We start from the raw sequence: 13,133 nt of genomic DNA, 5'->3' as shown, positions 1-13,133 counted from the left end.
CGTATTTCTTACCGCCCCAGAGTTCACGCTTGACGAATACCAATTCGCTGTGTTACTTTTTAGGATCTTTAGATAAGTGCTCCGAAGGAACTAAAAACTAGTGTTGTTTGGTTTTCCTTTTGGCTTTTTTACTCATTGACATGAGCAAAATTTGTTAAAAGTACTTCACTTTGCTCTTCTATAAAAATGAGCACCTTTTTTTGCAGCTTCACCAACTTATAACTCTCGAAGCTTTAGTCATATCTGTTCTTCTGCTCATACGACGCAAGCCAGAAAACAACACTGCTTATAATTCCCCGCATATGGTAACTCAGCCTTTCACTTCAAAACACGTTAGAGGAAATTTCACTCTGTGGTCACTTTTTGCGCTGCTTTGACATGGATTCAGCTTTCACATCTCTTTATTAAACCGTGAGCGCACTGGTGTCATGCTGTTGGTAAAAATGGCTATGACAGCTCCGTTCTGTGAAATCTCAAGCGGAGACATTTTCAGCGGGATCCGCAGCAAGGACTGTCACAACAGTTGAAAATTTAAATTTGTACTCACTCAAGAGCTGGAATTTTTGCGAACAGACAGGCGAAGTAAGCCACCGTGCACAAAACCACGCGCAGCGCGTCGATCCAAAGGATACTCAGCAAACTAGAAATAAATGCTGCAGTACGTCTTGAATAACATTTTCTGCAACGAAAAGGACAGTTACCTTCACGTTATCTCAAAGGGACCAAAATGAAGTGCCCACAAGGACCCGCATAAAGTCTCTTCTCGATATGTTTCTTTGTCTATCTTTTATTTAGTTGGCAAGTAGGCCTGAAATGTCCTAGGCCATAATTTTTCATTTTGCTATTCATTTTCGAAACCACTACACACACACTTGGTCGGACCCACAGCCTTTATGTCTAGCAATTTGATTGATTTGATTTATTGTTTTTGTTTTGACAGTACATAGACTGCAAATCGAGGGAGAGCAAGCTAAAGGCGTCTAGAAACGCTTGCCAGATGTTAGCTTTTCTTTAATTTCCAGTAAAGCGGCCTCACGCTCGAATGCTAAACAAGCGCAAAAATCCTGGCAGACCATATCATTACAGGACAGAATCAAACCACACTTCATTAATACACACAAAAAAGTTGGAGGGCTGAGCTACAAAACTATGGGGTACGGCCGATTAGATTACAACGCATTCAGCCGCAAAAAAAATAAAGCAAATCAAACTTGTTCATTCCTACAGTTTCATGGAAATTAGAAAAAACACGTTTTATAGCTGCCGAAAAATTATTTTTTTTCTTTTACTTCATTTCGGAATTAATTCTACACATGGGCTGCATTATATTCTAGGTGTGTGGCCGTGCCTATCAAGAAAGGTGGTGAGTTGTATTTCTGGCCAAAGCAGCTGCGCCAATACAAAACTACAGTAAAAGCAGTAAATCACGGCAAATAAGACAGGGAAGCATTATCGAATCACAAAGAGTTAAACAAACAGCACAACATATCACTGAATCATTCCCACAACGCCGTTCAACACCGTGGAAAAAAAGTAATGGACTGGAAACTGGCCCTCGAAATAGAAATCCAGTCCTGAACGGCGCTAGGAAAAAAAATGTATGGGTGGTCATTTAAGGCGTAGCAAAGGTATTTTCAGTGGCTGATATCCTGGCCCGCTGCAGTGGCTCAGAGGCTTCGCCTTTCGGCTGCTGATCCCGAGGTCGTGGGATCGAATCTCAGCCGCTCGGGTCTCATTTCCATGGAGTCGAAAAGCAGCGCTTACTGGAGACAAAGAAAAGTGGGGACATGGCGCACCCTCCTCTGCAACGACACCTTTTCCTCTGTCCGGGGTAAGCGCTGTTTTTGGCCGCAATTTCTTGCACCAGTCCGCCTCACTTCTCCCCTTGTTGCGGAACATGTGCTTTTTACTGATTTCGGAGGCATGCACAACTCGCCTTGAATCCAGCAAGAATACCAGATGGTCAAGCAGTCTCTTGCACCGTATTCCTCTTCGAATCACTGGAAATTTGATTTTCGCCAGTTTTTTCTTGTTTATGGCATCTCTGCAATGCCTTGGAAAGGAAAAAAATGCAAAATAACTTAATAAAAACACGTAATAAAAAATCTCACTGGATATCCGCCTCACAGACTGGACACCCGGGGACTGCCCGGCGCTGAAGCCGACGAGAATTTGGCACCTGGCGGAAGTGGGACTCTCACCGGACAATCCGGATTGATATATTGCCTGGACACAGGGTCCATATCATCGTTCACTTCTTGATTCCATCAAATCAGCCCACGTTTTTTCATTTATTTAACCATCTTACTCATCTCTCACTTCATAGTTTTTATGCCCTGAGGCAATAAATATCGCTTCAACAACAAAAATCTCACTGCATAAATTCAGGGCTATATACTGGTTTTTGTCCATAAGAAATGAAACATCAGAACTGTTCATTATTTTCACATTAGTGTTAATTATGGGCCGTTGATTCCGAGGGCCACAGCATGAGTACTTGGCGGGTACCGAAAATTATTGTTTTCTGCTCATGTTGCTCATGTGCTCATGTTCCGGCGTGTTGAATACTATTTAAGTACAATACAAATACAATGTAATAAATTAAATAATAAATACAATAATAATCAAATATAATGCAGGGGTGTCACGTGTCAAAGGTAGCTGCGAATGCCCATGCTGAAAGCATACGTATCAACGGTAACCAAAAAGAGTAGCGAAATATGATTCGTTTAACTTACGGATAAATCACCACACAGGCTAGCCTAGCGAATACTGATGAACTATCCTCGTCGTTCGATTTCTGCAAGAGAAAGAAAATCTTATGTCGACAAACACAGCAGGTGCCTACTGTTTCCAAGGTGACTTGAAAGTTCAAATTACAGTTCGTTGCCTGCACATTGCACGCAATTTTACAAGCAGTGTAGTAATAGCAGTGGCAGTAATGGCAGTAGTATAGTAGTAGTAATAGTATCTGTAGTAATAGTAGTTATGGTTCGACAACCCGTCAATAACCAAGGCCAAAGCTTGACACAATCAGGAACATGTATGCCTAAACGCGACAAGTGCCAAGACTGAAAAAATCAAATCGACGCGCAACATTCATGGTGGCAGCGTGAAAAAGTGCAAAAGAACCTTACTTGATCTGTTTCCTACGATTTTATTGCTTTCTATCTCGCATTGTCTACTTGCTCCTTGTGGAAAATTCAAGTGCCGCTTTTTTGCTTTTTGAATTTAACAACACGAATAAATTCTGACTCGTCGTCGCATGCTCTTGAACAGCGAGTGATTGTACTGAGAGAATGAAAAAAAAAACAATGACACGCGAGCCGATAAAATAGCGCCGATAAAGCGCTCAGTATAAATACAGCCGCGCTTGGCAGACCAGGGGAACTTCATTATCCAGCTGCGCCGACGACAGCCGTGCACTCCGGGGTGAGAGGAAGGGGGAGGAGGGCATAAGAGAGTGCGCCAAGCTGGGCAGTTGGTACAGGTGGGGTCGGAACGTCGGAAAGCAATGACTCGTGCAAGTAAAACCAGGGTATTTGAATATCACGAAGAAGGTGCATTTGAGTAATCCTGAAGATACATCGTTTTTTTTTTTGTATTAGACAGACTTCTGAGATAAGATGTATGAAGCTAGTAGGTAAATGAAGACTTTTTTTCGCTAGCATTTGAAACGTTGACGCAATCATCTATTAAAGCCGCGACAATGCTCAGGCTTCTTTTCATACGATCCTGTTGTGCGATCAGGTTCGATGGTGACATTATCTGCGTTGAAATTTCAACTTTTCAGTGCGTTCGCCCGTGGCATGCCATGGCTCGTCAAACTGCGCCAAGCAACGCTACGCTGGCTTTACCAGTTGCGTTTATTTCCTTCTTACTCGTAAGCGTTTCCGCGTTTTAAATGTACCGCCCTCGTGGACGAAGTCAACACGCAGCCTCCTGCAGGCGCTGTGCGCTGCGAGGACCCTGAACGTCCTTTCCTTTCTTACAAGAGCAGCTTCGAGTTCCTCACAAAAGGGAAAATTCACCGCTGACTCCTGACACGCAGGAAGAACACGCTGAGAACAGGCCGTTACCACTGACCTCGCGATGGTCAGGCCGAATTCACTTGCAACTTCGGTCTGCTGACCACATTCATTTAAACACAGGGCATAGAGCCGTTGTCTCTGTTGCGAGTGTGGAGAAAGCCCCGCACCGTCCTCCAAGTTAGGTGCATGGGCCTTCGAGGGTTGAGAGACTGAGAGAAAGGCGGTTTCCAACGCTGGTCTGCCAACTTCTTCATTCGTCGTTTGATTTCCTGCTGCTCCCGACGGGCCCCTCAGCAGCCATTAAAATATTTATCGCGCCTTTATCTCCTCACATATAAGCGTTCTAATATCATACCAAATTCCGTGCACACTCTAGTAATCAGCGTGTGTAAGCCTCTAGCAGCATTCATTGCATTTACTACAGTGTCCTCCAGGCTACTAGAGAGACCTTCTTCGCATGCATGTTCTATTGCGACTTTTAGTCGGTGTGCAAGAAATTAGTTGGGTTATATGGGCCTGTTTAATTAACCCTCTTGGAACGTGGATGTGTGGTACTCCCGTGAATCTTCACATCGTAAAACCACCGGATACGTTGATGCAGAGACCATGCCACTAAGCATAGGTCCTGACAAGCTTAGGTCCAGCACTCAAGTCCGACTGCCGTCGTTTATAGCACAAAGTTCGTCCTCATTAGCAAATTATGCCACACTTCTCATGGCTTTCATCCTGGATCTTCCCGCAGGAAGTGATTGGTGTTGAAACCTCCACTTCTGATTCAGGGAGCACGAGTCGCTTCTCTGAAGGCCTTCAGCCTCCCACTGCTGAAATGAGCAGGAGGGGAAGCAGACCTTGAAGTCAGTGCGATGTCCACCTTTCTCGTGTTGACAATATTACACACGTGCCGATTATTATTATGAGGCTGAAGAGAGCGGCAGGCGTATGTCGGCACGTACCTAGAACAAAACTGTGCGGCGTTCCCTACATGTAGAGGCGAAGAAGGACGCGTACCCAGATTGTTTGATTTCTTATGACAAGTTAGTCTCGCAGGTCACCAATATCGGGAAGCGATTGCTAAAAACATATAGACGAAAACTTAAGATACGTATTTCCTGTGAGGGTGCAGCGCTTCTGAAAGAGACGTTCCCCCTGTCAGTGCTTGGCCACAGCGCAACCAAATGAATTACAGGAGGACGAAGTCAACGAATCAGTTTCCAGGCAAAACATCATTTATTAAAACTTTGCCTGATGAGGAAGGTTGAAGACCCGCCTACCACTAGCTGGTAGGAGGTGTCGTTCTAGTTTGGCAGGTGGCGGTTTCACTCTGTCCCGCTCACCTTGGGTGGAGCTTGCAGTTGTCAGATGAGAGGGAGACGTGGCGCACGAAAGCGCCGCGTCCAGAAGTATAAAAAACGCATCAAGCCATCACTGTCCTACGACGCCTCCGTAAGGAGCCCTCTCCCCTTTCATTTCTCTTTTTTTCATCACACGACTGCATTTTTACGTGGAGAAACTAAATTTTCTTACCTTCTTGTAGCCTAAACAAGTGAGAGCTAAAGCTGTACCACAGCCTCGCTCTGTAAGCGATGTAGTACATCACGCGTAATTCGCCCGACTTCCATATAGGCGACCTTCTCCTCTCAGTGGAAAGTTAAGCAAGAAACACTTCTACAAAGATACAAAATGCCTATAAAGAATTTTCTTTGAAACAGAATTTGAAACTTTGAAACTGGCAGAATTAAAGCTCACCTTAGATTTACTTGGCTTGAACAGCACCAGATCACGCAATCCAGAATAAATGAAGTTTCCCAGCATCAATGCAGCCAAAATAAATCTGACAGTGACTGCCTGCTGGCTTCGCAACTCGGGCTCCGGCAGGATTGTCTGCGATGAGAAAAGAGACTGGTTACCAGCCAAACATGGCGCACGGCCGCATGAATCAGTTCAGAGTGCATGACTGTATACGGATGGCGCAGGAGAAGGAAGCGACTGAAGGAATGGCTGTGATTTTATCTCCCGCTTAGTGCCTTGGCCTATTGACTTAATTTTCCTGTTACACCATTTTCTCATTCACCTTTATATCCCCTCGTTACTTTCCTCCAGTGCAGTATAGCAAACCGGTTTCTTCTTCCGATTATTCTCCCTGCTTTTTTTTGTCTTCTCGAGAAATTATAGAACACTGCCAGCGAGCATGTCTTAGTGCTGTATGATTACTGACGCGAGCTCCGTTACCATGGTGTTGTCTAAGGTGCTTCACACGTTCGCTGGTTTTACTCTTGCGTACAAACACTTCCGTTGTCATTACAGCGAAGCTGTTGGAAGATGTGACTCATGTGCCTCAATGCGGGGTTAGCCATAATGTTGGTAATGTGGTAAATGGCCTCATTGTCCTGGTCATGACGATACCAGCGCCGTCAGTCAACTGAGCGAATGCTCCACATGAGCGAATGGCGTCCCGTCCGCGCAAACGAACTGAAAACAGGAACTCAGGGGAGAAAGGAACAAGCGGAAACAAGCAGCCAAAAAACACCTATTGCTTGAAGCCCCACAAACAAGGTCGATTAGAAACATTAGAAGACGCAATAGGGTTTGGTAAAACATGAACTAATTAGTTGCAAGAATTCCCGCCCTATTAGGTGTGTAGTATCACGGATAAACATGAAACTCGAAACTATTTGCCGGACGTACAGGTGCACTAAACCAAGGCCGCCTGCTCTTACAGGCCGGAAAACGTTATCACGCCTCAGAGATTCAAAAGACGAACCCCAGACAAACGTAGCGAAAACCGTGAGAAAGCGCTGGATATAGAGTCTTGTGCAATGTATAATTTGGAGTACGTAATAAATTTTAGAGGAGCGAAAGAGCTTGCATGCAAGCCCTCTGCCAAAAATTGAGGTACCATGGGGGAAAAAAAGTCTAAGCATAGCACTGAAGAGCTGGCACGCGGTCTTTCCAGTGATGTGCACTATGCTTATAGGCACTCAAAGGGATGCCTAGATAAATGGGCAGCCTACGTGTCCATTGCATACCGGCATATTCAGCAGGTGTCGATACACATATTCCAAAAAAGAAGCCGCGATTCTTTGCACCATTAATTTGAACTCCAGACACTGAGCCAACGTTTTTCTTTAAATGAATAACCTCATTGATGCTTGGCTTTTCAGCGCAGAAAAACGCGAGGTAATATACGTGCAAAAGCTAATACGTTCAAGGTATAAAGGTGCGTCCAGTGAATTCACAGTTCTGGCGCAGGTGGCGGATCGTACATAGCTTTCGCATTTCCGCACGTAGGGAGGTTCAAGGGCACCTCGTAAGTTTTAGACTAGTAGGTTACAAATCAGACTAGGCTTTCCTGCGGGACGCTAGCATTGAGCAAAGGATCAGAAAAAGAGCTTTCAGTCCAGCTCACGATCATGGAGCGAAAAAGCCTGCCTGCCCCCCAATGCTCCTTGGTTTCAGTGACTGTTGGTTCCCATTATTTATGTCATTACGAGCACATCTTTTCGTTCTCTTTTCTGCTTAATAGTTCATGGAGGGACTCTAACGTGGCCGTCTTAGCATAAACGAGAGAGAAATATGAACGGAAAGACAGGGAGGTTAACTTGGCGACGCTCAGTATGTTACATTACACGTAAGAAGGGGAACGGAGGGAGAGATATAAAGGAGAGAGAAGGAAGGGAGAACACTTTCTCACGTGTCCGTAGGACATTACTAACAGGGTACACAGGGCACACACTGAAATTACACTGCAAGTTGCTCCGTCACGATCGCAGACTGACTCGCGCGGGCGTCGAAAACCACCGTCGACATATCGGCCTGCCGGAGCAATGGGGTCATCACACCTTGCCAGCAGCTGATTTCGTTTACTCAAGCCAGGATTGAGAGCAGCACAATCGTGGCGCGCGAGTGCGCTAGTCACGTGATTTTTTTTTTGTATTTCGCGGGCCTTCTTTAGAGCTCGGAAAAAAGATACACGTGAGGTCTTCTTTATCGCAAGTAAATGGAATTAGGTTTCTTGAAGGTGCTCTCTAACTTTGGTATTCACATTTTCGGTTAAAGTCAGTATTTAGGAATTTATAAAAATATCTTAATTGATAAATAATTCATTGCAAAAAAATTCACTGTGATGCGCAAGCCGGTTGGTAGGTGTATGTAAGTGGTTTCTCTGGCCTACAACAAATATCACATTTTTAACCCTTGACTAAAGTTAGCCTGGACTCCCTGTATGAACCTGGGAAGGCTGCCCGGCACACGGTGGGCAGGTGAGTAGCTTGCCACGAAAGTCTTCAGACAAACTGACAGACACTTTAAGACGAAAAGCGCGAAAAAACACAAGGGCGCAAAGAAAGACAAAGGACAAGCGAACACACAACAGCGAAATGCGTGGAATGGCCACTCTAAGTGACACGGCACTAAAAGAAAAGGTGAAAGGTGAAATCAAGTATACACAACACTGAAGCACTCACAAACACAACGGGTCGTCAAAAGGTGTCTGTCACACCAGTGTACCTTGGATCAACTAGTAAGGCTCTAGTCTCACGCGCTGCCGAAGCCGCATTACTCCAGGGTCGAAGGGCGTGCCCTAGGCACAGGGCGCCGTCTTGCGATGTCCTAAACTACTTAGCAGTGCCTTGAGGTGTGTACTGAAAATCTGGCAGCAGTAGACCAAGTATTCAAGATATTCGCGAACACGACATGTAGGGCAGAGTGGGCTGCTTGATGCACCAATTCTGTGAAGTATATTGTGCTGCAGAAGTTACCCGCTCAATGCGGCCTCGCAGGCAACGATATCCCTGACACTGCAGCAAAGCAGCGCATAGCGATGCCTCCGTGATGCTACCAATTCTCTTTTATTTTAGTGATGATACCAGACTTGTCACTGCTGAATCCTGGCGGACGAAACGCTCTTCTTGGTGCAATCCGCAGCGTGGTACATACCCGTACTTCGTTTCGACCCCACTTGTGAGATATGACCGCAACTGTCTGCACCGAATTTGCGGCTGCAGGTGCTCTTGTACTCGACTTTTGTTAACGAAATAACAGCCTCACAAGCGCCCTGTGAAATCAATAACCTACTTCCAAAACATTTGTTTACATGCATTCTAAGGTCCGCACTCCTCGCAGATTCCCCCCCCCCCCCCCCCCCCCCAGACGACTGCAGCGCCTGCGCATCTTACTTGCGTCAAAGATTGGTGCTGCTCTATAGAGCTTCTCGTAATCGTCGCTCGCGTTCGCTGTGGTGTTCCCCTATTTCTTCTTCGGAGTACTGTTTCGAGCGAACCAAATCCTTTGACACGATAGCGAGCGATCGACTGAGCGCGCGATCATGAGCTACGTTCCTCGCTTGCCGTGGGCCTCTGATGTGAGAGCAGATACGAATAGGAACTTCGTGAAACCAGCCCACCTTCTGTTAGCCATCTAGTGAAGTAAAAATTACACCACCATGACAAGGCCCTGGTAGACCTTGCACGGTACTGTATCACGCATTGAATGCTTATACGGCTACATGACTGTTAGCACTGCGCCCCAGCGCTTTCCTTAACTGATGTTGATTTTCTTGCGTATATATTTTCAAAAATCATAATACTCGTGCTTTGAAGAAGCGTGATTTCTTTTCTTAAGTCATGCGTGAAGAAATGCCGTTTGGCCAGTCGCTTCATATATGTCTTGGCTGTATCGCGACGTAAAGCGTGATAACCTATTGAAACAAATTGTTTTCAATTTTTTTACCAGATTTCTCGTAAGCCCCGTCCAGCTCCTAACGTGACGTTCTTGAAACACAGACCTGAAGCGCATGCTCTGGAGCCCAGAAGCGGAAGGCATCCAGGACGGTCGCCGTGGCCAGACCTCCTAGTAGAGTGCAGGCGAAACCCGAAGGAGGCAGACAGCGCATCCAGCGCTTCCAAAGCAACGCTGACATCAGCACCTGCGTCAGTTCCAAAGGCTGTTAGTCAGCACAAATGGCGGTGCTTGTATCATGCATTCTTCATGTCCGAAATAAAATACAGTGTATTGTTTTTCTGCGTGAAGTAAATGCACAGCTTTACTCGCAAGGAGAAGATGAATTTATTCCTGAACTGGAGATCACGGCTGACAGCGCTGAAAGAGGAACACAATAGATGTTTTTGGGTTCCGGTACCTACGTCCGCTGTGTTCCCAAGTTTGTGTGTGATGATCTCAAGCTTTAAATCGCGCGCCAAATCCCTACCACCCTGTCGTTGATACTGAATATCCGTATACCTTTTATGTGGAGATCAATATTATGTTCACGGAGGCGAAATGTTAGAGGCCCGTGTATTGTGCGATGTCAGTGCACGTTAAAGAACCCCAGGTGGTCGAAATTTCCGGAGCCCTTCACTACGCCGTCTCTCATAGCCTGAGTCGCTTTGGGACGTCAAACACCCATAAACCATCAACCTAGTCTTAAATGTTTGACTCGTAAGCACAAAATATTAGCAAAGACAAGCATGAAAGTGCGGGTAGTTGCATAAGAGCATCCTGTGACATACAGCGAGACACGATAGGAGGCACAAGATTGGCAGAGGAGCTAGAACTTTCGCAGCGTATAGGCGGTCATGTGACGTGTTGCACCGACGAGAGACGTATGCTGCTGGGTGTTGCTACGGGGACTCCACTGCCGACACTCCCCAAACCACCGACACAGTTGAGTTTTCCAAGTTAAAAAAATCGATTATCTTTAACTAAGGATCTGTTAATCTCTAATCGCAAAAGGTGCCTAACCGCGATAGTTAAAAAGTTCACCATTTGAAGTAGGTCAACAAGCATGTTGCAGTTAACATCATTCATGTTAACAGCCGCATGCCACCGGCAGCACTACTGCAAGTTACTCTAGCCTACTTAGCCGAGGAATATATGCAGCACATTCACGCTTTCATCTACGGTTGAACTACTCAAGAAAGCTCTTACTGTGGCTTCTATGGGCCCTCAACCAGCCATGTCGTTTCTTACCGGCTACAGCGGAAGACTTCCTCTACGACAGCTGAACTTAACGGCATTAAAGAAGCTGTTTCCTATATCCTGCGGCGATCCACCAACCGATGGGTTATCTTCACCGACTCAAAACCATCCCTGCAGAAACTGTCCAACCTGCTGAGCAACAACAATAATTAGCCCATTCCCCTTGACATCAGGAATATACATCATTTTGCTATTGTGGCATACTGTGGCATTATGGCCAATGAAAAAGCAGATGAAGCATCCCGTAAAAGCCACCAATATTGGCGGTACATTCTAGCCTTCTTCACAAAATCTGATGCGTCCCAAATGACTAAAAGATTTGCTTCTGAAGATTTGCATCGTATCTGGAGCTTGCCTACACATCATTACCAATTTCATTACTCATTTGATCGTCATCTCGGATCAAGACTCCCACCAAGGATTCCTCGCCACCAGGAAACACTTTATCACTGACTTCGCCCGAACGCTGCGTTTACAAACGCCTTGCGATACGGTTCAGTCAAACTAACAGTGCGCTTTGTGACAACTGCGGTTCGATCGAATCTGTGGAACGTATATAGAATCTGTACAACGAAAAGCTGTAAGATTTATTTTTCGCCGCTACGACTTTCATTTTTCACCCTCATCTGCAATATCTTCCTTAAACTTAAGTCCGCTCGCATCCCGCCGGAAAACTGAGTCCTTAAACCTTCTTCACTCAATAGTGCATTCTGCTAATTGCCTCTCAGAGAGTAAGCATATCACGTTTTCAAAACCATCTCTAACCAGGAGCCATCACGATCTTAATATCCAACCCTTTTTTGCCCGTACTAACGCTTTCAAATACAGTTTTTTTCCGCGTACCGTGCAGAGTTGGAACTCTTTAAATGGAAATATACGAGCCTTTTCTGTGTCTGATTTTGCGTCCGAAATTGAGACGTAGCATTATATGATGTTGTATGCAGCGTTTGTTTCACATTTTGCCATGTACCCCTTTATGCGCGCAACTGTACCGCATGATATATGTAACCACTCCTGCTATAGCCCCTGGAATGGGGCTGCAGTATTTTCAAATACATAAAAATATTGCTAGAGTGCCCTGCGTATGCTGACGAGCGTGTCTACTATGAGCAGTGCATGGAAAAGCTCTCCCGTTTGCCTCTAACAATGGGCAGTGTTTTTGGTCCCCTAGCCTGCCTTAGGCAACACAGACATGCAATGAACTTTTTGTTTACGTATTTATAGAAAATTGTACATGTCGACAAGCTCTAATTTCATCTTGCATGTTGCCCTCATGCATTCTTCTCGCAGTGAACTTTGTTAGACCATTTATCAGACTATGCACTTCATCATTTCATATGTTACATCATTCCTCGCCGATGCCCCTTAATAAACATTTAATGGCCGCATTTTATGTCCTCCTCCTTGTTTTCTTTCTCAAATTTAAGCTTTCTCGCACTCCTCTCATTCCATATTCACCTCCCAAATTCCCTTCCCCACGCAGAGTAGCATGCCAGCGATATTCAAACGTTGGCTAAATTCTCTGCTTTTTTTATTAAAGGGTTTCTCTCTCTCTCTCATTCCTTTCAACTCAAAGAGGTTGTTTCTCGTAAATAGTGCCAGTCATCGCTGAAACATCCTGTGTGCATACAAGGTAGCTTCGCTTCCTACGTTCTACCATAGTGATCTATGTTGTCATGTCTCTGCAGGTGGTAGTTCACGCCAATGACGACGAAGGGCTCCGCGTGCATACATGTATTTTCATGCAGGCAAAATATATTCAGTATGATGCAGCTCAAGGCCAGAGAGCATGTCGAGCATAAACTGGGACTGCTGTGCTCGAGTCAGCTAGGTCGCAACAGAGCGTCGCCTGAGTCGAAAGGGACGCTCGAAGGTTACATATCGGCACCCCGGCGTGTCCTCCGCCACTCATCACGCTAATGCTAAGCAGATGTTCGTCCGTGACACCCTGGCCACCCGACAGCGCGGAACGTCTCCCAATTTTAATGGGTTTCTAGGTAACCAATGGGCGCTGGAGGGGCAGCCGTAGGGGGACAAAAGGGCACGCGGCACCTTTGCTTGCAGCTACAATTCTGTCAAGGGGGCAACACACCGTCTCGTGGTTTCTTGTGCGTACAAAAAGGTGTG

At 45.7% G+C, this 13,133-nt stretch overlaps 1 protein-coding gene across 1 annotated transcript; it reads right to left on the bottom strand.

Moving 5' to 3' along the window:
* Positions 1 to 473: 473 nt before the first annotated feature.
* Positions 474 to 10,835, bottom strand: LOC144108534 (uncharacterized). Its single transcript, XM_077641747.1, has 6 exons — positions 10,791 to 10,835; positions 9,814 to 9,954; positions 5,778 to 5,912; positions 2,739 to 2,800; positions 1,878 to 2,053; positions 474 to 511 (listed from the first exon to the last, which is right to left on the bottom strand). The coding sequence occupies exons 1-6, from the start codon at positions 10,833 to 10,835 to the stop codon at positions 474 to 476; spliced, it is 597 nt and encodes a 198-aa protein (XP_077497873.1).
* Between the last annotated feature and the right edge of the window lie 2,298 nt (positions 10,836 to 13,133).

The sequence above is a fragment of the Amblyomma americanum genome, chromosome 10 (genome assembly GCF_052857255.1).
Source record: "Amblyomma americanum isolate KBUSLIRL-KWMA chromosome 10, ASM5285725v1, whole genome shotgun sequence".
Lineage (NCBI taxonomy): Eukaryota > Metazoa > Arthropoda > Arachnida > Ixodida > Ixodidae > Amblyomma > Amblyomma americanum.
The sequence above is the reverse complement of the archived record's forward strand: the minus strand, read 5'-3'. Positions and strand labels throughout refer to the sequence as shown.